The sequence below is a fragment of the Amphiura filiformis genome, chromosome 8 (assembly GCF_039555335.1).
Source record: "Amphiura filiformis chromosome 8, Afil_fr2py, whole genome shotgun sequence".
Lineage (NCBI taxonomy): Eukaryota > Metazoa > Echinodermata > Ophiuroidea > Amphilepidida > Amphiuridae > Amphiura > Amphiura filiformis.
Genome location: NC_092635.1, coordinates 61,130,697 through 61,157,816, shown reverse-complemented (window position 1 = coordinate 61,157,816; position 27,120 = coordinate 61,130,697). Strand labels below are relative to the sequence as shown.

General features: G+C 37.8%; 2 protein-coding genes across 2 annotated transcripts in view; one reads left to right on the top strand and one right to left on the bottom strand.

The window, feature by feature from the left end:
- Positions 1-2,511: 2,511 nt before the first annotated feature.
- Positions 2,512-2,904, bottom strand: LOC140159646 (uncharacterized). Its single transcript, XM_072183140.1, has one exon. The coding sequence runs from the start codon at positions 2,902-2,904 to the stop codon at positions 2,512-2,514; it is 393 nt and encodes a 130-aa protein (XP_072039241.1).
- Positions 2,905-8,788: 5,884 nt separating this feature from the next.
- LOC140159326 (serine/threonine-protein kinase A-Raf-like) overlaps positions 8,789-27,120 on the top strand; it is a 38,548-nt gene continuing 20,216 nt past the window's right edge. The window contains exons 1-8 of the mRNA XM_072182767.1: positions 8,789-8,947; positions 14,037-14,138; positions 14,997-15,287; positions 15,869-16,021; positions 17,866-17,922; positions 20,795-20,955; positions 22,080-22,275; positions 25,610-25,658. Of these exons, the coding sequence (XP_072038868.1) occupies positions 8,819-8,947; positions 14,037-14,138; positions 14,997-15,287; positions 15,869-16,021; positions 17,866-17,922; positions 20,795-20,955; positions 22,080-22,275; positions 25,610-25,658 (1,138 nt within the window). The 5' untranslated portion in view covers positions 8,789-8,818. The remainder of the gene's footprint in view (positions 8,948-14,036; positions 14,139-14,996; positions 15,288-15,868; positions 16,022-17,865; positions 17,923-20,794; positions 20,956-22,079; positions 22,276-25,609; positions 25,659-27,120) is intronic.

The window sequence follows — 27,120 nt, the reverse complement described above, 5'->3', positions numbered from 1 at the left end:
AACACTTACACAATGGATGCATAGTCATTAGTCAATTTAATACTATTATGTGTTGTTAGGAGAAGAAAAGGCTATTAGGTCACCGTATGTCAGGTTATAGGTCAATTGGTTCAGGTCAAATTTAAGCATCAATTTTGAATACACATGTGAGAGTCTGTGATATCATAATGAGGCATAATTTTGATATTCTGTCTTTAACTGGATATATATCGAGAAGTGCAAGGTGGATATACTAATATATATACCTTGGGATGTAAATGGTGAGTACAATTTAGAATGCCTAGTTGAGATGGATTTCACAAATAAATAAATTATGCACATTGCTGGCCTGCTAACGCTATCCTGGTGTTGAATTTGCTGTTTATTCTAAGCACTTCAGTTTTCTTGGTATTATTTTTAGACCCGGTGTTGCTGCAAGTTCACTTAGCTTTGTTGCCTTATCAATGCTTATCCTGCATGTGTTAAATGGTAGGTGATACAATTGCTATATCATCCGCAAAGTCCAAATCCTCTAATTCTATCACAAATTTCCATCGGATTCCTGTGATATTTCCCTCTGTTGTTTGTTTCATAATCAAGTCCACCACAATCAAGAAATTAAAGCCATATCTATCGCTATCTTCAAACAAGATCTGGACCATTCTAATTATTGTTGATGAAATTCCATAGATGGCCATAATTCTCCACAGGCTTTCTCGGTGTATCCACAAACGTAATGTATAAGGTTGACTGCCACTCTACGACTTAATAATATTCCGCAAAACAAAAATCTGCTCTACTGTACTTATTTCACTCCTAAATTCAGCCTGTGCATGTGTCTCTCTAATTTTTGTTTACTCCATCTCTAATTCTATCAATAAGCACTCTTCCAAATACTTTGCTTGGGACATCGTCAGGGCCGGATTTACCATTGGGCCAGATGGGCCAGGGCCCAAGGCCCCAAATTTTTGGGCCCCCAAAATTGCCCTGTGCATCTTCAAAACACCATGTTTAGGGCCAAAATAGGGAGCACAGAAACGCGTAAAGGCCCCATTATAATAGCAAAATTCACCTTCATTTGGGGCTACAATAGTCGGAAATTGAAATTTTTCGCGCGCACAAATGTCCTAGTCAAATCTTTGCTCTTCTCCTCTAAATTGTAGTGCTCACGCCGACACTGTCCGCGATCTTACACCTAAACCAAAACTTCGCCACATCAGCGCACACGCCATCCTCACGGTGAGTTTTGGGGCCTCCAAATTTTGGCCTGGCCCAGGGCCCCCAAAAAGGTAAATCCAGCCCTGGTAATCTCTCGCCAATTTCCACATTCTGTGAGATCACTTTTCTTTGGTAACTTGACAATGAGCCCCTGCTTCCAAGTTTTGGGTACTTCTTCATTATCCCAGGTTGTGTCAATTATTATTATTCATGGTTTATTCAAACACACTCGCAGCTCGGTCAAGAAGTTCGTAGAAGTATGCTACTTTGTCGCAAGGTAATAAAATTGGTCTCATTTGAAAGCTTGTTCCTTCAAAACATTACTGCAAATATATTCGACTTCTGCATCACTGTGTATAGGCACGATACCCTGTAGAGGAAGCCTATCTCCTTGAATTCACAGTTACTACCAGAAGTGAACACTGGGTCATTGTGGAAATTACTTCCGACGGTGGTGAAAACTCAAATGAAATTAACCATGTTAACAATGCACAGTTGCTGCAAATGGTGACAAGGTCCTTGATATTCTTACTTACTGTTTAATTCGAGTGGTGTCCTCGAACTGTGATGGCTTTCCACAACTTCCTGTCCTCCATTGCTGTCTTGAAGTCTCCTGCCTCCAGTCCAGTGTCACCTTCCAGAATGTCAATGTAGGTCAGAGCAGGTCTTCCAGGTTTCCGCCTCCCATGCTTGGGTATCCAATGAACCATTTTAGATTCGGGCTTCTCACTTCTGGAACAGTGGCCTGCAAACCGGGTTCTTCTTTCCCTGATCTTGTGACTTATTTTGGGAAGATCTCTATATAGGTCTGCATTTGACATATGTTTCTTCCAATGCACATTCAGAACAGTTCTTAGCATGCGGGTGTAACAGCCATCCAATCCCTTTGCAAGTTTAGGGGTGATGGTCCATGCTTCGCATCCATAAAGCAGCACCGACTCCACTGTTGCAGCAAAGATTCGGAGTTTGAAACTCCTGGTAAGAGTTGACCTCCAGATTTTCTCAAGTTTACTGCACGCCCTCCATGCTGCTGCTTTACGTAACTTTACATCCCTTTCTGTGCTTTTCATCCAAGCGCCTAGGTATTTGAAGTCATCTACCTCCTCTAGTTAAACACCCTCATTTGTTGTGATGCTTTCTCTTCTGTTATTGTAGGACATGTACTTTGTTTTGCTTCCATTCATCTCCAGACCCACTTTAGCAGCTGAAGTCTCCACTCTATGAAGCAGTTCTTGTGCTTGGTGTATTTCCTCAGACAACAGTGCGATATCGTCAGCAAAATCAAAGTCTGTCACCACGACTGGGCCAACTCTCCTATCGCCTCTTTTCCAGATGGAACCCTAGCTCCTCTTCGTTTCCATCAATAGCTATTCTCAGTGCAAAGTCTAGGACAATCACAAACAGGTATGGTGCGAGGGTATCCCCCTGAAGTACTCCTGCTAAGATTTCAAACAATTCTGTCTCGCCATCTGGTGATATTACTTTGGCTTTTGTGTTTTGGTACATTTGTCCAATAGCTTCAACAATGAGTTCCGGAATACCGTAGGCACGGAGTATCTTCAACATCTTGCCTCTATGGATGGTATGGAAAGCTTTCTTGAAGTCGATGAATGTTATTATCGCTGGCAGGTTATGCGCCTTTACCTCTTCAATCAGCCTACGTAATGCAAGGATGTGTCCAACAGTCGGCAAGTTGTAAAGTGGCATTAATAATGAATAAATAACCAAACAAGAACGATGAGTTAGCCACAAAGTGTTTTCAACATAAATCCATTAGCATTCTAGGGTGTCTTCTAGATGGGGTCTCAGAATCTTTATGCATTGATACCAGTTGACATAATCAGGTCCACATCTTCTATACTCTTAGAATGAGAACCGAGACAAGTTTCATCCATATGAGGTTAAAGGTGATAAGACATACATTAATCACTGGAATTATGAGTCCATTCAGTGAACACACCTGGATCTCCCACCCGAAGAAGATCATCACTCGGTCACCATAGTGGAAGGTCTTCATCGATGTTTTCTGAAATTCAGGGAGAGTCTTAAGGGGGAATAATACCCTGATTTTCATCAGTACCCTCTTCTTCTTTTTTTTTTCTGCAAATTTATGAAGTACATAAATATGTTCATCACCTCATGTCCTGAACTTATAAAATATATCTACATACAAAGTGTTTTTAAACCATTTTAGTAAGTCATTTTAGCCCTATATATTTTTTTGTTTACTGTATCCTAGTAACTCAGATGCGTGTTTCATAACAAACCATAATTTATTCTATTCAACATGTTCAAGTAGGGTACATGAATAGAATATATTAAATCCTTTGTTATACTCTCTATAGAAAATCTAGTGGTGCATGCAAAATATATAACACTGAATGAATTAAATAAACACTTACACAATGGATGCATAGTCATTAGTCAATTTAATACCATAATGTGTTGTTAGGAGAAGAAAAGGCTATTAGGTCACCGTATGTCAGGTTATAGGTCAATTGGTTCAGGTCAAATTTAAGCATCAATTTTGAATACACATGTGAGAGTCTGTGATATCATAATGAGGCATAATTTTGATATTCTGTCTTTAACTGGATATATATCGAGAAGTGCAAGGTGGATATACTAATATACCTTGGGATGTAAATGGTGAGTACAATTTAGAATGCCTAGTTCAGATGCATTTCACAAATAAATATAGAATAGTTACCAAAATGTAAGCTACGTTGATACCGATGCCACCAATAAAACGAGAATATTTGCCCCTTCATTTTGCATACCACTTTGTCCATTTTTTTTTTTTTAATTTCTTCACAAAATGCAAAAAAATGCACAAAAAAATCAATGGGTGTAGTACCCCTTAACAGTTCATTTGCCAAGTAAGTAAGTACAATCATAGGCATAATATCATACAATTTTCATAGTAAAATTGAGGCAAGCCATCAAGTGAAGAAGGTTGGTGCTAGGAACGGGACTGTTCTTGGATTGTGTCCTGCACCCTCGTAGTCGTAGATTAATATGCACCCTATTTTCAGTTTGTCAAGCTGCCATTCACGACAGTGGGATTAGTTATGGTTATTAATTATTTTAAACTGTTGTGATTTGGTAGTTCACAGCATCTTACGAATGGTAGTGAGCTTTGGCAAAAACTGCGTTGCTCAATTCATAGCGAGCGTGTAGAAGAATTAAAATATCACAGATATACTTTTATATGTGCTGCGGTTCTTGAGTTAAGTTGTAAAGAGGGCTGAAACAACAACACTTTTGTAAAACGTACATAACTCATTTACAACAATAAATTAAGCAAGTTTGCAAAGTATACGATTTGTAGAATGAACTTTTGCAAAACATCAAGGTGTTAATTTTCAATAATATATTGATCTAGATAATGCCAATCGATTTTTAGGTTGCTTCGACCAACAATACCTCGTCTACCCTTAACCATAGAAATAGTAGATACTATTTCCATGCCTTAACTAAAGCAACCATATTGGGGCCTAGGCACTCCAGTTAGTGAAACCTATTTTAGAATTTTAAGCTCTACCTTCATGGTTTGCTGGAGATCAATACTGAGGAGCCTTGAAGAGTGGCTCATGGAACAATCGGACGACTTCCATTTAGTTGATCCAGAAGGTTTCAAGAAAAATTGCGACGGGTGCATTGAGGTATGCAATGACCATGTTCAAGATTGAGATAGAAAGAATTTGGCTTGACCGAACCTCGTAAAAGCTGAATTGCTGTGAAGCTCACATATAAAAATACTATACAACGTGAAATAAAAAGGATATTAAAGAACATAAAAAACACACATATGACCAAACACGCGAAACCCCTTCCCTGCAACCAAATCCCAAGGTGGAAAAGTCCTCTGAAAAAAGAGAGGACATAAAGACCCCGGGAAAAGTTTGAAAAGGGGGGGCTTCTCCCCCGGACAAAAACATATGACCAAAGCATAAACAAACACACCGTAGACTGGCTTGCTGCATGGCTTCTAGCTTACTGGCTACTTTCAAAAATTCAAAAGATTTCATCTTTACCACCAGATTTTCCATTTTTCATCTTTCTTATTGCTGTTCTAATTTCTGCTTTTAAGATGAGATTATCATTGATATTCTCAATTACCGGTGCTTGGTCATTAGTGTCATTTAATTCCTCTGATAGGCCTACTGGGTTGATTGGTAATGGTCTTTTTCGAACTTCTTCAAAATTCTCTCCATCTTGTTCTCCATGTTCTCCTTGCGGATTCTACTGTTGATATGTTCCCTGATTTGTCCTTTACAGCGTTGCATTGCTAGTTCTGCCTTTATCAATGCAATCTTTGTAATGTGAAATAACTTCTCCATTCGCCCATTTCTCGCTGCCGGTCTCTACCCGAGATGGTGATGCGAGATCATCGGCCCATTCCCGCTTGACCATTCTCATACTTCTCTTGACTTCCTTGTCTTTGCTCCGGTATTCGCAGGGCCGGATTTACCATAGGGCCAGATGGGCCCGGGCCCAGGGCCCCCAAATTTTTGGGGCGCCCAAAATTGCCCTGTACAAATTATGTGCATCTTCCGCAATTTTGCGCGCTTCGCGCACACTGGCCTATTATAATAAAATTCAGCTTCAATTCGGGCTAAACTAGTCTAAAATTGACAAATTTTCGGGCGCTTCGGGCGCAAATGTCCTTGTAAAATCTAAAAATGCCTTCTCACGGTGCGTTTGGGCCGCCGGCCTCCAAATTTGGGCCTGGTCCAGGGCCCCAAAAAGGTAAATCCGGCCCTGGGTATTCGTCTATCAAATTCTGTTTGATTCTGCTTGATTCTGCCTGTTCAACATTATTCTTCAGTTTTATCCTCTCTTCTAAATGATCCTATGATTCCTTGCTGATCCATGGTTTCTGTCCCTTCTTTTTGTACACGAGAACATTCTGTGCCGTTCCTTTGTAAGCATCCTCAAAATAGCCTTAAAATATTGCAATTTCTTCTCTACACTCTCTTTTACATGTACATCCTCATAATCTTGGAGTATATCAAATCTATTTCGAAGTTCAATTTTGAATTTTGATCTGATGGTGGTAGTCTGTTGGTGTTTGGTTGTATCAAATTTCCTTCTTGGGCCCCGCTAGCTAATTAGATGGGAGCGTTGACTGAAACAGGAGTCACTGAACAGGTAGAATAATTGAAAAGGTAAATTTTATTTATCAAAATTTGTCCCTTCTTACATTTTTCCTTTGTCATGTTTGTAGGTTCTTTCTTTCTTCCTTTCTTGTGTTCTCATTTCTTATATTTGCTGCTTAGCTTATGATTCCTCATTTCCATGTTATTTATTTATCTAATTCTGTTCATATTATTTTTTATCTGTCCTTTCTTGCATTTCCTTTTTAGCTTTTCTTTTTTCTACATATTATTTTTGAATTTTTTATATTGCTGCTTTCCCGTTTGCATGTTATTTATTTGATTATATTCCCATTACTCTATTTTCGTTTTTTCTTACATTTCCTGATAAGTTTCTTTCTCCTTCTTTATTAGCTTTTATTTGGGCATTGTGCAGACTATGTAGGCCTACATACATAGGCCTATAAACACCCCCGCAACATTTCCCTATTTATAAAATGATTTTAATTTAATTCAGTGGATGGCGCTCTTATAGTTCTTAGTTTTACCTTTTACAAGACTTTTACAGTCGACAGCCAATGTCAAAGATACCCTGAAAAGAAAGATGTTCTCGAATTAAAGATTAATATTCTGTTGATTAGGGTTATGATTCAGGTTATGGTTAGCAATGGAGTTTATGGTTAGTGTCAGGGTGACAGGTTATACGTTTAGGGTTAATCCCTATTCCAGAAAAATACGGCACTAATTTTATTTTTTTAAATTTTTTGGGTTTTGGGCCAATTAAAAAAATATTAGGGCCTATCCTGTTTGTATCCTGTTTTGCCAAATGAAACCTAGCTAAATCCTAATCCTTTAGTTAGTTCTAACTAGCAATAAAAGTACAATTTTAATATTTGGCCAATTTATGAAAATAAGGGTCAAAAACATGCGTTTTTAGGGTCTTTTTGGCATGCTGTGACAATCAAGCCCAAAGACTTGTCCTAAGACTAATTTCAGTTCATGCATTCTATTTCTAGGAAAAGACATGTTTCATTTTTACAACCAATCATTTAATTATAACAAAAAAATGTGAATTTTGAGCAAAAGTTTGTCAAATAGGCCTACTCAAGATTTTGAGTGCTTAGACTTGTTCCAAGTCTTTGATTTTTGTGACTCGATTATCAGATAATAGGCCTATGCCAGAAATGTATTATTAAAATAAAGTACAGTATTTTGTGGGACCATCAGACACACCAAATTACGTTCTGAATACGAGGAAATGTCCTTCTGCATATCAAATAATTTTGATTTTTAGAAATTCGCGATACAAAACAAATTTATGGCACATTATTAAAAATTGAAAATTTTGAAATTTTTGACATTTAACAGTCCTCGAAGTTAGCATTAAAAATCTAATGATATAGGCCTATACTTAAAGTGCATGTAGCTGGGATAAAAAGCCGACCATCAATTAAAATTGAAGATAGACATTTTATCCCCAAAAAGTTAAACTTTTAAGGTGTTTTTTTGAGTAAAAAAATGTCCGCACTTTCTTACAATACCCAATTTACTATGGCTGTGGCCTATCATGGTATTTCATTAAACTGAGTTACAGGTCTTTCTTTGATTTTATTTTTTCCACCTTTTCATGGAATTCCCCACATATCATTAGGGACCGATCGTTATTTACGGCAGGGGGGGAATGGGTGTTTTGGCAAAAATATCGACACAAAATTTCGCATTCCCCCCTCGCGTCCGCTCAAAATTTTCGCATTCCCCCTTGTTTTCCCAATGTTCTCCATTTAAAATGTAACAATCCCCCTCTTGGTTCAACTAAAATTTCAGGTTCCCCCTCAAGACCACAAAAAATTTCGTGTTCCCCCTAAATTTACCCATTCCCCCCCGCCATAAATAACGATCGCTCCCTTAGATTTATGTACAATTTACTTCGAGGGCATGAATAAGCTATTTTTTGTCTCAGATGAAAACATTTTCAAACGTTTTATATGAAAAACACCAACATTGTAAAAATGTTGTCAAAACGTTGTTATAAAATTATTTTTAACGCACCTGAACTTGAATAATATGCACATGCAGTTGAACAATAAACACAAAAGGGAATGAAAAAAAAAAAGAAAGCAGGCCTACAGGAAATACAAATATAAACTTGATATGTTTAACATGAGCAGCATAAGCTCTCATATATCCAGGCACCTCACCTTGATAACATTTTTCAAGAAAAAAAATCAAAGAACAATACAATATTCAACCTTGATCAAACCAGGAAATAAATAGCGACTTTTGTTTACTTTTTCAACATGACATTCTCGTCCGCACATAGGTTATTTAGAGACTCGATTTTGTTACGTCAATGACCCGACGGTGAACAAGAACCAGGTGTTTCAAGGGAACCAGCATTGGGATTGTCACGTGATCAAACTGAGCTAGTCTAGTCTATAACGCAGCCTGACGCATATTTTTCCTTCATTGTTTTGTGTGTTGTCATGAAAGAAGTATGTATGAAAGACTAGTGGTAATACAAAATGGCGATGGAGGACAGCTCGCGATCACAGACGCATATTCTTCCACTAAATGACGGATTAAACATGGATAACGGGCATCCACAGGACGAAATGGACATTCTAGAATCCGAAGGAACAATGGAACAAGAGGTAATGATTTGCACACGATTTTAGCCTTGGTTGCTGGAAATAGAGGCATGTCGAAAAAGGTCGGCCTACTCCCATCCCGTCATAGTACTGTCTGTCTGTCTGAGTTCTGTCTGGATGGGCTGACAGCTTGAAACAGGCCACTTGTTGTCATTTCCTTTCTTATTGCTTTCTCTTGAAACATTTCCATGCATAAATGAATCTTGTTTATTGACTATCTAGATGCAACATTGGGCTAGATTTATCACAAGTGAATCATATTGTGAAAATTGCAGTGGTGAAAATTTACACTTGTAATTTGTAATGATTTTCAATGTCAATGAATGACTTGGTTTTACAACATTGAACATGTTAAAATGTTCAAACAACAAAGGCCTTTTTAGTAGTTACTCAATCGCCACCCAAATAGTTGCGACTACGACTAGATTGGTGACTAATGACTATCAAACATGCAAAGGTTAAAATTTGCTTGAAGTTCAAGTTTACTTTTTTTTTTGTTTACAAAAAATGACAATGACAATTATCACAATAGTACATTTAACTTTTAAACATACGGGTACACTGTCCAGTAAACAGTCGGCCGAATATAGGACATTTATTATTGTACAGACAAGTGATGACCATGAGCATGACGACATAATCAATACCGTATTTAAAACACACTTCATTCATTTAGGCCAAATTAGGGATTCAATCATGTTTCGCCGTTGTTCATCACTGATTAACAACGATGCGTCCGCGTCGTCTGCGTGGTTTACTTCGCGAGGGCAGCTTTGCGCTCGCGTATCATACGCTACTGGAAAAGTGTGGATTCATCACCGATTAACAATGCTTAGCTCCTGTACATAGGCCTACATGTAGGAAGATGTCTAATTAACTTTCACGATGATTTTTACTTGAGAACTCTAGCTTTGAATTTGCACATGGTTATGCATTCGACACTAGAGTATGTTGCTATCATTTTTCGGACAGCGGTACAAGTTTTTTCAACAGAGGTTATTCTGTTAATATTGAAATTTGGATGAAAGTTATTTAGATGAGTCAACTGTATCTTTTTTGAGCAAGATTTGCCTATTTTTTGAACAGTCAAAAATTTTGCTGTTCAACATTTTTGATGTTATTGCTTGTCATCATGGTCGTGATCCATTGTGTTTACTTCTAAACTTCCATTGCTTTACCCTGTGTCATACTTCAGCAAATCCGACTAGATTTTAAATGCTTTGCTATATGGTCTCTAGCCTAGAACGTGAAGCTATCGGTGAGCAAATTCTTGGCTAGACTTTATTTTCAAATTGGTAGCTCAAGTTCTTGGACAATTTTTAGCGCGCACTAGAACCCATAGACTCAATTTTGTTGCTTACAAGTTGAACTTTCAGGAATAGTCGCCAATTGGCAATCTTATTGACTATTGGCGACTTGGACTTAGTCGTGCAGGCCTACCCCATTATATACCGGTATCCATTCTTTTTCCAAAACTTGTCACTTTTGCCCTTGAATTTGTTTCTTGTTCTGACATTTACAACGTCTTTGGGAAGTTATTAGTGATGTGGTCGACATGCCTTATGTCGACATAATGTCGACGTCGGCACGTATGCCGACATGTCGACATCAAAAAATCATTTTTTATTTTTTTTTTTTTTTTTTTTTTTTATTTTTGGCCAGAAAAGCAAGTTATAGGCCCAAACTGACTTGTTATTCAAGGTTGAAACCAGAAAATACTGCTACTAAAAAAAAAAAAAAATTGCCAATTTTTTTTTTACAAAGTTGGATTAACTTGTACATTTTGATTACCTTTGCTTCTATTGAACAGTCAGGGACACATTGAATTAGTATGCAATGCTAGCTGTTCAATAGAAACAAAAGTAATTAAAATGTACAACTTTTTCAACTTTGTAAAAAAAAAATTGGCATTTTTTTTGAGTAGCAGTATTTCTCTGGTTTCCAACCTTGAATAACAAGTCAGTTTGGGCCTATAACTTGATTTTCTGGCCAAAAATATTTTTTGAAAATTTAAAATTTTTTTTTAGAATTTTTTTTATGTCGACACACTGTCGACGTCGGTATACGAATTATATCGACATGTCGACAATAAAAAACGGTGCCGACCACATCACTAGAAGTTATTCCATGTGTCTATCACTACATCCTCCATCATTAGACTTCAATGGCAGTTCATAGTTGTTGTATTTGAGGCCTAGCGACTGCACATAACAAATTTTAAGCATGTTAGTTATTACATGTACATGTCATTTATTTTAGCATCCAGTTGTATTTGTACATGACATAGGATTAAAATGATGTTTGAAACATCAAATTTGACCAAGCGGTTATAAAGTTATCATAGGAGTTCATCTGGGACCAATCTAAAATGTACGGTACCTGAAGTAAAAGTTGGTGCTCAATGGGTGACATTTATGGGGGGGGGGGTCAAGTTATGACTGAAATAATAAATGTTCATTTTTGATCAGCCCCAGAGTTAGCTATTTGAGCTTAGTCAGGTTTGAGATTAGGCCATTAGGCCAAGTAAGATAAATAACATGTATCGTCCCCACCCTCACCGATTTTTTGAGATTTTCAAATATTTTTGTTAATGTTATTTGTCTTATTTGCTCCCTTTCTTTGTTTCTGATATTGTTGTGAAGTCAAAACATGTAAAGAAGTTCTTGGTTATAAGTTTACATATTGCAAACACTTTCTCCAAGCTAAGGGCAGGACTTCATGGTGAAATAACAATAATATTCTAAGGAGCCTCCCCATTTTTATGATAATGTTGACAAAGTCTTTGCAATTGCAATTTTACACAGAAATCAATGGTCAATTTGTAACAAAATAACCAATAATAAGGGCCTCCCTCACCAAATTTTGAGAAAGTTCCACTGATATTCAAAAGTATCTCATTTTGGAAAATGGATCTCATATTTGTAATCGTCTCAAATTGAATAGATTTGAGAAGCAATTTGAGATCCAATATGAGATCCAATTTGAGTGACAAATTGAGATATAATCCACCCAATTAGGTTTTATTGGGTGCTAAGTTGCTAACTATTATACTTGATGAAGTATGGTACTGTATGGAACCAGTGTCTAGACTTCTCATGGTCAAGTATGGGTTTAATTGCTGTTCATGGTCTTTTGAGTATACACAAGGTGACCATATGGTAAAGTTGATCTAAAAATGTTTTTCTTTTTCAAGAGAATGTTTTTCAAATTATTTATCAGAATATCTCACAAACTTAAAATCTGAATACTCCTAAAATTGCTTGGAAAATTGCAAACTCAATCAGTAACAAAGGACTTATAAATTCCAGGAGGATACAATGTAGTTGGTTTCAGGTTGTTTGCTACAAAAATTAAAAGAACAACAGCTATAAGTAATGTGGAAATAATTCATGCAGTGAAAACTGAAGCAACACCCTGATATTTAAAGTGGGATACATACATTTGAAGTCTGTGTCAATAGTATAATTGACCTTGCCTTCTTAGCAGAGAAACCTGATCTGCAAGCACAAAATTCCCAATACTACTTTAGCTATTAAATTGGAGTAATTAGGCCTTGCTCTGTCAAAAATACAATTTTGATGATCCCCAACTTCTTTGACCATGAAATGACAAACATTTGGTAGCACCAATGTATTTAGCACCAATTTGGTGATTATGGATCTCATATTGGTACTCAAATTCATTCTCAAATTGGGTCTCAATTCTATCCAATTTGAGATGATTTTCAAAATGAGATCCATTTTCCAAAATGAGATAGTTCTGCACAACAGTGTCAGACAACATGTATGTGTTATTTATTTTACTTGGCCTTTAAGTTAGTATACAAAATTTGCAAATATATACTGCTCATGAGGGATCTGGTGGAATCTATTGGTCCCCAAAATATGGGGGTGCAAACCCAATCCAGTCCTATTGTTCATGTAATGTTAAATTGGGGCTTTTTATTTAGCCAGAACGCCAACCCTTAAGGTGGTACTACACCCCTTGATAAATTTTGTCTATTTTTGCATTGTTCTCAAAAAATAATAACACACTGGTAACAAAAGTTATGTATCATATTATAGGGGCAAGGAATCCAGTTACTATGTATACTGGAATTTCAGTGACTCAAGACAAGTGGTACTGGTACGTTATTTATAATAAGAGGTACCACTAGAATGTACCTCATTTCTTTTAACATATAACAAACCACTTGTTTTGAATCACTGACATTTCAGTAATTGGATTCCTTGCCCCTATAATATACATTTATAACTTTTGTTACCAGTGTGTAGTTATTTTTGAGAGAAATGTAAAATTAGTCACAAAATTTATCAGGGGGTGTAGTACCACCTTAATTATCGAAAACGTAGTCCTAATTCTAACCTTTCACCTCCTAAACCTGAATCAAACCCTTCAAAACTGGCAACGTTCTGAAAAATTACGATCACACAACAATGTTTATGTGTATTTTTAATATAAATGGTGCAGAATTCAACACTAATTTACTGCTATTTTATCCTACATTTGTATATTGCCATCAGTAAAGAATACAAAATTGACTTTTTTGTGTTGAGGAAACTAATTGTTACTCAGCATGACAAGGAAATTAAATGATGATTTGCTATGGAATAGGTATAAAACTATACCGATAGTCGTCGCTTGAGTAGTAAAAATTTGTGCATGCATGATCCGGGGAAACCCCCCAGTGACAGTTTATACAAGGGAGAGATTTTTTGCAGGTGGAGTCAATTGTTACACTATTTTATTCGCAAAGCCTTGACTCGCACAATGCTTCAACAGATTGGTATTCAGAGTGAAAGGCCTGATGATATAGTTCTTGGAGTATTTATTTTTGACATTTTGTCTGAAATGATCGGAATTTGTTTTGTGCCCTGTCAATAAGTTTTTACATGCCCGATTTTCTCCGCGTCTGAGATATTCTTGTCGAACGTATAAGGTACAGAAGCTTAAGGTTAATTTTATTGCGTCCCAGCAACAGTGGACGCGTAGACGCGCATTAGTGCGACCTCTGCTTACAAGACAGCTCTATAATAAAAAGTATCCAATTATTTCATCTTTTCTTCCTTTATTTTGTCTTTCTACATTTTAGATACACCATGTTCAACAATTTATAGAGCTGACCAAGAAGAGTTTAGATGATCTTATCAATAGATTTGGGGATACACAACATCCGCCATCAATTTTTCTTGAGGTGAGTGAATCCTGGAGTGACTCCTGTTTGATTTCAGGGGTAAATACATGTAGTTTTACAGACCCATAAAAAAAAATTGAAAGTTCCAAATGTTAGCCAAATTTTCAGATCCCCCCTCCAGGGCACGTTTTATGCTGTGATTTGCACTGGGCGAAGTTTTTTCCTTCTGTGTCAGCTTTTTTCTTGTGATTTAGAAATTTGATAAATATTGGACACGCTTACTATAAAGCATCTACAGGTGTGCGGTTCAATCGCACCCCTACAGCACTCCTAAATGTCTTGAAAATTTCAATTTAAGACAAGGCCTGTTATTTATGAAATGTTGGTCATAAATTAAATTTTATGAAAAATAAGCCTGAAATAAGGCTCAGATTGCACCAGAGAGCATCTATTCGCTGTCGTAGTGCACGTTATAATATGACCGTTGTTAGGTCAAGGGGATCACGCTTTCTTTGTTACAAACCACTGATCGAAATGATCACAACACAAAGCCTATGGCATATCAAAATTCGGAACAGGTGTATGAGCCCAGGCTTGGAGCAGTAACCAATATTTAATGGTTACTAACGTGCACTACGACAGCGAATATAGAACCCCAGAACTGCAAGGGCCCTTAGGCGGGCCCTGGACCCAGGCCATAAGGACTTCACGCTTGTGATCTGATCATATTGGAATCAGCAATAAAATTGCATTAAAATGAGTACAAATAACCCTAGTATTGGTTCTGTAGTTCTTGAGATACCTCTAGATATTTCGAGAAAATATCTCAAAACTTGGGACTTTTATGTTGATGCCTATGGCTAGCATTGCCATGCAGCGCATTAACAGACTTTTTACTCTCATTACTTCTCACCATAGGAATATGAAGAACTTACAGAAAAACTAAATCAACTACAAATTCAAGAGCAAGACCTCAGAGATCGTCGGAGTAATGGGAGAGCGTCACCGTCTCCAGTCTCAACTCCCGTACCAGAACTGTACCTGCCGCCACCACATATAACAACTCCCGAGATGGGAGGTAATCTAGACGTGCAACAAGTGACCACCCCACCCAGACCACCACCACTTAGTCTACCATCGTCCGCATCCAAGGGGGAGATCCCTGTGCTGCCAGTGAGGGCGTACCTGCCCAATCAACAAAGAACTTCTGTAAGTTGGTTAGAGTTATTATATTGTGATGGAGTCCTGCCAGAGCAGCTCTTCTTTGGTGAACCAAACCTGCCCGGTTATCAAATTAATCAGTGACAAGATTATCTGTGAATTTGCCTTGCTAATTGATGTTTTAATGTTATTGCATCAATTAGCACCTGTCAAATTCAGAGATAACCTTGTCACTGATTAATTTGATAACCAGGCAGGTTTGGTTCACCCCAGAAGAACTGCTCTGGTGGGGCTTCCTCTTTAAGGGAAGGGAAGGGAAAGAAGTTAAATGTAGAAAGAAGGAAGATGAAGAGAAAAGCTGTTTTATCTGGTCCGGTTTCTGGTGCATAACACAAGACCAGTGATAGGAAGCCATGAGTGTGTATGCTGCCGTGGCAACATTTTTTTGTTTTTGGATGATGGTGTAATACAATCACATGAAATGCTTGGGCTTGCAGTTGCTTTATAGAGTAGTATTTTGTAGTATTGAGGGCAGGTAGGGTTAATTAAGGCCTCAATGAAGGCAAAGTTAGGCATAATTAGCCCTAACAGTCCTGCTGTTTGTTTATTTTTTGTTTTTGTTTTTTTAGGTTTTAGCTAAACCAGGCACAACACTGAGGGAGGCATTATCCAAAGCAATGAAAATGCGAGAGCTGACTCCAGATATGTGTGTAGTGTTCAAACGAAACACCAATGTTAAAGTAGGATGGGACACAGACATGATGTACTTAGCAGGAGAAGAGGTAGGTCTCACAGTGTGGGGTTGGGGGACTGGGGTGCATGTATGTGTGTGAGGGAGTGTCAAGTAGCAGTCCTGGGAGATAGTATGTGTCATGCAGGGACCAAAATAGCAAATTGCCTGGAAGTGCTTTTAATACATAAAGCACACATCGTCAGTCCGTATTCCATAGTGGCGTATAGTGGGCGCCCTGAATAAACAACTTTTCGAGAAAATCGGGTTTGAAGAAATGCCAATTTAAAATCGAGTTGTGTAAATCAGACATTCATTATATTTTGTAAATGATGTGAAATTTCTGTAGTAAACTAAATAGATTTTATTGTTATATATTTTTCAAAAGAAATAAATACATACTATTGCTGGCAAACTGACAATAAAACTATACGTCACTATGGAAAAGCGAACAAAACGCAATACCCTAACCTTACGTTAACCGTGACGCCACCTCGGTCGCCGTGTAATCCCTATGGCATTACTTTTTAGTCGTTAAGTATTCCATAGTGGCGTATAGGTCCGATACGCGTACGCCACTCTGACATACGATGTTTTTCATTTTTGCCGATATTTCATAATTATATAATGTGTATAAAAAGTGGCGTATGTTCGATACGGCACTATGGAATAAAAATGTCACTTTGTAACTATACGCCACATTTAATTAATTAATTACAAATTAATTAGCTAAGTATGACTGATGAGACTTAGAAAAAATGAAAGAGAACATCATTAAAAACATATGTGCCAATTTTCAAAAAATGACCAAAAATCACTATACGCCACTATGGAATACAGCCGACGACATTTAAAACAGCACTTATATGCTGTTACTTCATATCATCAGCAGGGTTGTAGCTAGCCAAATTTTAGTGCGGGCTAAAATTAAGAGAAAATTGAATCAGAATGCCACTTACTTGCGGTTTCTGCTTTTTTTAATGGTGGCATCTTGCGAGAGAATCTCCCCAAACAGACATGTAAAATTCAGCTCACACGATTTACATTCACATGTCGTTCTGTGCTGACATCACCCTAATGTGATACCGCCGGTAATCCAAATATTCATTAACAATCAATACAGACAGATTAGCACATGGTTGACATTACTGTGACGTTCAAACAAAGCTGACATTTCAATCCAGACGAATAAAGTTACTTGAATTTCATGGAATAACTCAAATTTAGCAGAGCAAATCATCGTTGGGCAGGATTTGACAAGTGCTTGTCATTTTCACCAAAACTGCCTGTCCAAAATTCATGAAAAAATAAACCAGACCTCTTTCCCTTCTGAGGGTTCAGTCAGTTCAAAGCATATGTCACAGCCATTAATTTTGCATGTCCCATGAGCAAACTGCCTGTCCAAAATGACAGGTGGTTAGCTAACACTCTGCCTGCAAACCACACTGAATTGCAGCAGAAAATTCAAAAATACATGCATTCCATTTCTATAGTGCAAATTTCATTTGAATGAACACAGCTGCCAACAGCGTGATGACATCATCCTCGTACACTGAGTGATGAACGCCCGTGTGTGCATGACGCAGAAGTGAATCCAACCAAGCCAACTTGCTTGTGATTGCTTAGTATTTTTTATTTTTAGTAAGTATCCAAGGTCGTGCGTTTGCGTTGTATTTTGAAATACGCACAGATACAATCTCGGACGGACTAATTAGAAAGCTTTTGGGAGGTGGCATGGACTCTGATGACACCCTGTAACTACAGGGTCCACTCCACTTTGAATTTCCTGTAATGAAGTATTTATAAGTGACATTATTTATAGCAATTTTGCAAATTATTTGCACTTTTTATAAGCAAATTTCTAAGACAGTAGATTTTGTTTGGTTTTTCTTACAGTTACAAGTAGAAGTAGCAGACAATTTCCCAGCTACTAGCAGCATATCACATAATTTTGTAAGTACACCATAGTACCGGTATAAGCCAATCAGTTTTCAGCTTTGAGCCAAGCTTTGTAGATATAGTCTCATTTATATGAACTTTGTAGATCAAGAACCATCACGGCATGCCACACTTGGTAGCAAATGACTGGATATGTCAAACAGGTGCATACAAAATAAGGTATTAGCGGGGTACATTCAAATGTATTGTCTTAATCATTGTAGTGGTGTTATCGATAGAGATTTTGTGTATCGCCATGTCGGAAGAAAATACTTTCGACAATCGACATGTATCGACATTCAACAACCTGACAGCGTGGGAAATATCTCCAATTAAGCTTACCTAATATTCATCAAAACAAATGCTCTAGAACGTGTGTGTGGCATTACTGCTCTACCCCATGTGATCTGCACAATAGTGAACACTACATGTATGTCATGATATTCCAAAGCTGTAATTGGTTGAGGTGCCCATGTCACTGACATGATATTTACATATACATGTGCTTGTCCTAGTGCATTATTCTTTATTGGTCATTTTTTTCTCATCACTGCTATGTGAGACTTTTGTACGAGTATCATTGGATGAATAAGAATCATGTCACCTACATCAGTCACTGTCAAATTGTCTTCATGAATAATTCAAAAGACATCCAAAATATAACCACACACCATGGGAGCTAGACACATTGGCACCATCACGTACATGGCGCCATGTGTCTAGAACCCAAGAGGATGAGTATAGCTAATTTAGAATTTATTTTGGGTATTAAAATAAAGTAAGAATATCAACCGAGAGAGAGGGAGAGCGAGAGGGGGGTGGGAACGGGATAGTAAAGTGAGAGCGAGGGGATAGGGAGCGAGGGGTAGGGGAGAGTAAAGTGATAGCGGGGGCTAGGGGGACAGTAAAGAGAGAGCGAGGAGATTGAGATTCGGAAGCTGGCATGGGAGGAAGAGGTGGAGAGAAGGGTGAGACCCAGGGTGAGACAGGGGAACTGGTTAAGAGAGGGGTTGAAAAGAATTACGACCAAATGGAAAAAGAGAGGGGTGGGGTGCTAAGAAGACGGGGGAGAGAGAGAGGATTCAAAGAATGTGAGACGAGAGGTGAGAAAATGGAGTGTGAGGGGAGGGGGGAAAGTATATATGGTAAATATTTAGCATTTAACCTCATATGTTATTTGATAATGATATGAAACAAATCGTACTTTTCTATAAAACAACTTGTTTTGTTTTTTAATACTAAACAAGATCAGATTCAGAGCTGAAACTGTGATGTATACTTTTACCTTTCATCTGTCTGAGTTCTTTTTTAAAAAGCATACTATTGGAATAAATTAAATTTCTATTCACATATCGTCAGGTCACTGGATACCACGTGAGTGACTTCAAGACACACAGAGGGCACAAATTTGATTGGTTGGGGTGGATCACTAGCGATGATCTCAGCAACAACAAAAATTGATACCACTAGGGAATACATGTACAAGAGTGGAGAATATCAAGCAAGTTACTTTAGGCCACGCCTTCCTCTGTCAATTGTGTTGATTATTTGGGTTGGTGTTTGTCACTGACGGTGACCAAGCATCCCTGGTTGGATAAAAGTCTTCTACCCAATCAGTGACTTCTTCTACAAGAAGTCACTGACAGTCATTGACATCGGCAGTCGGTACCACAAAAGAATGGCAATCATGTACCACTGACAATGATATTTCTATTCAATGTCTATGTAGCGTAACAAAATTAGAGAGAGTATTAAAATTGTTTACGCTTTAACGGTTAGTGATTTTTCTAAACGGATAGTGCATTCAGTGGCTAGTGATGTGAGACGGTGCATCGTTTGTGTATCGATACTACCATTGAGTGTTCCAACATGTCGGAAGTCTTTGAATTTTCCGACTATCGATACTTTCGACAGTCGATAACAGGCCTAAATCATTGAGTATCGATCGTGCTAGTATACAAGTATGTACGAAGGTCGCTCCCCTGGTTTTGACATAAATTACAATGACGTCGTAAATGACTTGGTGTTATTAATTTGTTATTTGGAAATGAATTGTCAGTTTTTACGAGTCATATGTGACGCGATCAAGCAAAATCAGTCGAACTCGCAATATTGATTTTGAGATATAGCCAAACAAAGCTTAATATTTCCCTTTGTTTCCTCTTGTTTTGGAAACACTTTAATTGCTAATATCTTTGGAACTGGTTGTCCAATTTCAATGGGTTTTTCTGCAAAAGCAGCTTTGTAAATGCTATTTAGTAGCCTATAAGAAACTGAAAATTTAATATTTCCGAGTTCCGACTGATTTTGCTTGATCGCATCACATATGAGTATATTTCATCAAAATTAATTTGTTTTAAAACATCAACAAACAGGTAATGGTATGAGTCCTATGACTGTATTTCTACCAAAATCTGATTTTACTACATATCTTTGAAAATCGCAAGAATTTAATCACAGTCACCGGAGCACCATAGGTATCATCGGCTGTAACTCTTTAGCATTCATAGTGCCTTGGCATTGGTTTGAAACCTGGTGTGAAGTATTTTTTATCCTTTTTACTATGGTGCTGTGCCGGAAAAACATGCCCCTGAATGAAATTGATGGCCATATATCCCTTCATGCTAGCTATTAGATAACAAACTCAACTATTTAAAATGTCTACTCCTAATCATATATTGAACTATTCCAATTGAAATTCACACCCCCCCCTATGGAAGACATGACCTTAATCTTCCACGCAAGGAGTGTGAACTTCAAATGGGGTACTTAAATGGGTAACCCCATTTGAAATTCACACTCCCTGTGTGGGAGATTGAGGTCATGCCTTCCATATGGGGTGTATGGATTTCAAGTGCAATAGCTTTTTTCATGTCTTTTATTACAGGTAAGAAAAACATTCTTCACGTTAGCTTTCTGCGATAGTTGTCAGAAACTTTTGTTCCACGGTTTCCGATGTCAGACGTGCGGTTACAAATTCCACCAACGATGTGCCACTAAAGTGCCAACAATCTGTGTCACAACTATGGGAGAAAATATTTATAAAATGTGAGTTTGCTTATAATGAAATAATAATAAGTATTAAATTTTGGATATATATAGCGCATTTTTCCAGAGGTTTCAAAGCTCTGCATTTGCGCTGCCACTGGTGAATCAGATAGCATCGACTAGACCAGTTGCAGTCGATCCTGGCGCAAACCTATTTGCGCTTAGATTGTAACATCCACCAACAGCTAATCACCGATATCGAAGCAGGACGAAACCAGAGGTCCCGGAGAAAACCTCCAAGAGCGAGCATAGACCGGGATAAACCAAGTGCACATACAGTCCTTGGGCACGGCAGGGGTTTGAACCTGGGACTCCAGTGATGCAAGGCCAGGTCGCTGTACCAACTCGCTCACTACCTTCCACCTGATAGAAATCAACATACTGAGGGAGGCTGGATACTGTGATGTGGTTATCTAAGCAAATAACTGTATAACCATGTATTCTTGTGGGTCCTTGAAAATGCAATGTTCATATCAAGACCTTGAAATTGGTCTCTGATGAAAATTTGTATTTACAGCACTTTTTACAGAGAATAATGATGGCAAATATGCTTGTTTAGAAGGGTTAGGTTATAAGTTCTTGATTTTGAAAGAGATTTAGCTAATAAGCTATATGAACCCTGTATTCCGGTAGTTGGAACTTGGAAGGGGACTATGAAATGAGCTCCATCTGTGTGTAGTGAAACATAACAAAATGAGGACCGGAAAAAATATGTGAGGACAAATTTCATAATCATTTTCTCGCTTTCTTTATATAGCTATGGCCTATATACGCCCTATAGACCTCAATGGTGAAGTATTAGCAATGTCCTACTGACCTAGATTTATCAATAATTTTATATGGTCATTTAGAGGTTACCTTATGAAAAATGTCAACCATGCATTATGCTTTGTTCAGCTTATAATTCTGTATTTGATGTGAGCGCACCTACGTTAGTTGCATATTGCTTAATGCGTGCACTTAATGTGAATTACGCAAGGGTAAGTTGGGACTTGGAGGCTGGTTCGAGCCCCAGGTATTGTGGTTTGAGAATAGCCTGTTTGCCAGGGACATAGTTATGCACCGCATAATTTACTAATATAGATACTTGCTGATAACTAGCTGTCATTTCTCTGTATCCACAGGCTACTAGGTATGGGTAGGAATACAAGTTTTGAAAATGAGCCAATACCACCGGAGGAATTAGAACCCGAGTCGCCACCTTCTACGCCCTCCTCGTCCTCCACATCAAATTTGAAACCAGTGTTACCACGAGAACGATCAACATCTGCGCCTAATGTTAGTCTTAATTCAGTCAATGTGCCATCAAACTTCTTAGAGGTATGTACAAAAGAAATTTATCATTAACGTATGTATGTATACAGCATAAAGATGATGTCATACAGTGTATGCGTTTGCATTTGACCTCCCACTGTTGTTTTGGCAGGTAAAACACACTGTTATGTTGACAATGTGGACAGCAGTATTTTCTTACCCTGAAAGTCAAACTTATCATGATCATCAGAAGTCATCTGAGTTCAGATAAGTTTAAGATTAAGATTGATGGATTTTCATGAAATTAAAAGCCAGTAATTTCAAGGTCATATGGAAGTCATCTGAGTTCAAATAAGTAAATATTTTCATATTTTCTTGAAACCTAGCGCAAATGTTAACCTACCCGACGTTTGTGGTAACGGATCGCTGTATTTTGTTTGGTTTGTTACCTCAGCTAATGTGAGACTTTGTAATCGCATTGTCAGCTGTGCCACGGTCATTGTGACTACAACCACACCAAACACAAATTCCATTTGGCCTGTGGTAATGAAATATGGTGGAAGGAAGAGATATACAGTCCACAACTTATAAGTTCCCCGTAATACTTTTTAAAATAAGTCGAAAAATATTTTACGAAATATAAAAATGTAAAAAAGATATGTATAGCCCTATTTGTTTTACTCCTGTGGACCAATTTATAGTGTCACACATTGCGTTCAGTCACAATGGTTAATTATAAAAGAAAGGAGGCCGTTTTAAAAGTTGCACCTGAGTCCATCCGTAGCAGTCAGGTTTTCTTTAACAAACCAATGAATAGACCTGGCCTACTGTATTGTTTGAGATCCGACTCCTATGGATTCAGATGCCACTTTTAACGCTGTTTAAAACGGTCTCTTTTTGTCTCGCCTGAATGTTCAGGGAGAGACTTAGTAATCACTATGGTGTGTGTGTGTCCGTGTGTGTGTGTGTGCGGGGGTGCGTGCGTGCGTGTGTGCGTGTGTGTGTTCGGAAAAAGCTTGTGAACGCGTTATCTTGAGAACCGTAAGTGCTATGATGATGAAACTTTATAGGGGTAGCATGACCAGAGGGTGTCGACCTGATTAGATTTTGAGCGCAAAATATGGTAATTAAGTACCTAATTTGCATAATTTATGCGTAATAAGCAAAATACCTTGTGAACAGATTATCTGGAGATCCGTATGGGGTACAGTGACGTAACTTGGTGGGGAGTAAGCGTGGCCAGATGTTCTCGACCTGATTAGATTTTCAGCGCAAAATATGCTAATTAAGTACCTAATTTGCATAATTTATGCGTATTTGATGCGTATCAAGCAAAAAAACCCTTGTGAACAGCTTATCTGGAGATCCGTATGGGGTACAGTGACGTAACTTGGTGGGGAGTAGCGTGGCCAGATGTTCTCGACCTGATTAGATTTTCAGCGCAAAATATGCTAATTAAGTACCTAATTTGCATAATTTATGCGTTTGATGCGTATCAAGCAAAAACCCTTGTGAACAGCTTATCTGGAGATCCGTATGGGGTACAGTGACGTAACTTGGTGAGGAGTAAGCGGGGCCAGAGGTTCTCGACCTGATTAGATTTTGAGCGTAAAATATGGTAATTAAGTACCTAATTTGCATAATATATGCGTAATAAGCAAAATACCTTGTGAACAGATTATCTGGAGATCCGTATGGGGTACAGTGACGTAACTTGGTGGGGAGTTGCGTGGCCAGAGGTACTCAACCTGATTAGATTTTCATGAGGTCAAAGGTCACATACAAGGTCAAAGGTCAACTGAGGTCACCAAATCTTTTAATAATTAATTTTCAACTGTGCATCACATATCCCAATAACAGCTTGATCGGTCATGTAATTAAGGAAATATGACGACTTTAAGATAGTCGCTTTCTTTGTAAAGTATAGCAAAGTAGCACTTTCAATGAGTGATAACTCGTAGAAGGAAGCATCTTTCTGTTTTGATTTATTTGATGAAATAGTTCTTTGGTATTGCCAAATTTGATTTTTCAGCGCAACGTACTTTTTCCAATTTCGTGAGGTCAACGGTCACATACAAGGTCAAAGGTCAACTGAGGTCACCAAATCTTTTAACAATTAATTTTCAACTGTGCATCACATATCCCAATAACAGCTTGATCGGTCATGTAATTAAGGAAATATGACGACTTTAAGATAGTCGCTTTCCTGTAAAGTATAGCAAAGTAGCACTTTCAATGAGTGATAACTCGTAAAGGAAGCATCTTTCTGTTTTGATTTATTACTTTGATGAAATAGTTCTTTGGTTTTGCCAAATTTTTGGAAGGTCATTACGGGTCATCCGAGGTCACTCAGGGTCATCTGAGGTCAAGTTATTAAAAACTCGTATGGGCATGAAACTTGGTGGGTACAGTCATCATTTAAAGCCAAATTTTTGGAAGGTCATTTTGGGGTCACCAGGGGTCATATGAGGTCAAATTAGTAAAAACTGTCGTATGGACATGAAACTTGGTGGGTACAGTCAACATTTAAAGCCAAATTTTTGGAAGGTCATTTTGGGGTCACCAGGGGTCATCTGAGGTCAAATTAGTAAAACTGTCGTATGGACATGAAACTTGGTGGGTACAGTCAACATTTAAAGCCAAATATTTGGAAGGTCATTTCGGGGTCACCAGGGGTCATCTGAGGACAAATTAGTAAAAACTGTCATATGGGCATGAAACTTGATGGGTACAGTCAACATTTAAAGCCAAATTTTTGGAAGGTCATTTCGAGGCCACCAGGGGTCATCTGAGGTCAAATTAGTAAAAACTGTCGTATGGGCATGAAACTTAGCACGAGGGGTACAGTCAACATTTAGAGCCAAAATTTTAGAAGGTCATTTCAGGGCCACCAGGGGTCATCTGAGGTCATATTAGTAAAAACTGTTGCATGGGCATGAAACTTGGTGGGTACAGTTACCATCGGCCAGATAATCGTGCCCAGCCGATAACCGCCAAATTCATTTACCTCTCTACCAACAGTTATCGCAAAAGCAGGCGGTCACAAAAGCAGGCGAGACTCGTGGTTCGAGAACCGCCTTGTTTACATAATGAACCATTGTGACTGAACGCAATATCGTGTGACGCTATAATTTGGTCCATATGTGTAAAACAAATAAGGCTACTTATATCCCTTTACATGTTTGCATTTCGTCAAATATTTTTTAATTTATTTAAACAGCATTTAGGGGGAATTTATAAGTTGTGGACCCTATACATGTATATCTACCTGTCCCAGACCCAAATAAATTTTTGGTGATAAGTATGCAAATTTAGTAGGTCCTTTGTATCATATAAATTTCAAAAATCCTAGAAAAATGTGAAACTGAAGCCTGTGTTGTTATTCATTTGAACTTTGCAGGAGGTGACTACATCAATTACAACATATAATCAGAAGAGTCAACCTATTGGTAGGTAGAATTGTTTATGTTACAGGTTATACATTTTACCATCATGCTACACTATTTAACAAATCTCTACATTTATTATTACATTTATTATACAGGCCTAACACAAACCCCAACAATTTCACGCAATGACCGTAAAACAGATGAGATGGAGCAAAAAGTTATTATTGTCATTCATTAACGCCATTTTACAAATTTATTTCATGAAAATAACATCATTTTTTGCTTAAACAGGAAGCCCCGTCTGGCCAGTTCTCCACAGAAGAACTGACAATACACCTGTTACTTTGATGACAGACAGAACAGAATTTACATACATAAAATTTGACCTTGACTAATTCCCCAAAGAACTTGAACCAAAAGTGGGACTTTCACTTTAAAAGACTATTGAAAATGTATCTTCTGTGCACTGTTTTAATGCGCATTTAATACCTGATCAACAAGTGTGCGGGATTAATCGTTGGTATTACGCGTGCTTGTTTGCTCGTTAAGAAACGATACACAGACGCGAGTTAGTTATGTGCAAGATTTGGACAATTGCGACACTTTGCGGTCAATTGTGAGACATTATAATGACCTCCATTTGTATTACATGTTTGCAAAATAAGAAACATGATTGGACCTCACACATCGCATATTAATGAAGAATATACAGTTGTTATGAATTGGACAATAATGAGTGTGCACTATCTGTTTGAGGTCATTGTGTGAAATCGGAGGGGTGTGTTTTGGGCTGAGGTAATTTTCTGAGGGAGTGGGCATTGCATGGAGACTTTTCAGTACCATGAGGTGATATCAATTTTGATCAGGAATTAGTGGTCAACTGCAAGGTTCATGATCAGGTGAAGAGGAAAGGTTTTCATTTGTAAACACATATTGATTTGAATTGCTCATCATGTAAGGCCAAAAAAAAAAAGTATGGCTCGGACACATTTGGCAAAAAAGCTAAGTGCTATGCGATTTTTTTATTTTTTAAAGAAAATGAGCTATGCGATATGCGATATTTGTTTATTTATTTATTTTTAAGGCACAATATTTATGCACTTTTTGATATTTAAATACAGAAACATAGTAATATACATCCACAATGAATAGTTTTGTTTGTCTTTACAATCATGGCAAAATGTGTACAAATAACAACCAAACTGCAAAAAAAAGACAAAATTGAATCGCTATACGATACTGAAAAAATATTTAAAAAAATGAACATATTGGAAAAAAATTACGGCCAAGGCGTAGCGCTAAGCGCTAAATTGGATTTCACATAGCAATGTGCGCGGTGTCTGAGACATACATTCTTTTTTCATGGCCTAATCTGAAACAAAGCCACACTGGTCTAAGGGCTGGAGTGATGTCGAGTTGCCAGCATTTATGCTGTTTAGAGCAGAGACTCGTTCAAACAACCATTGGTGTATAAACTGTTTTTATGACTGACTCATTCTGCCAAGAGAGTAACTTTTATAAA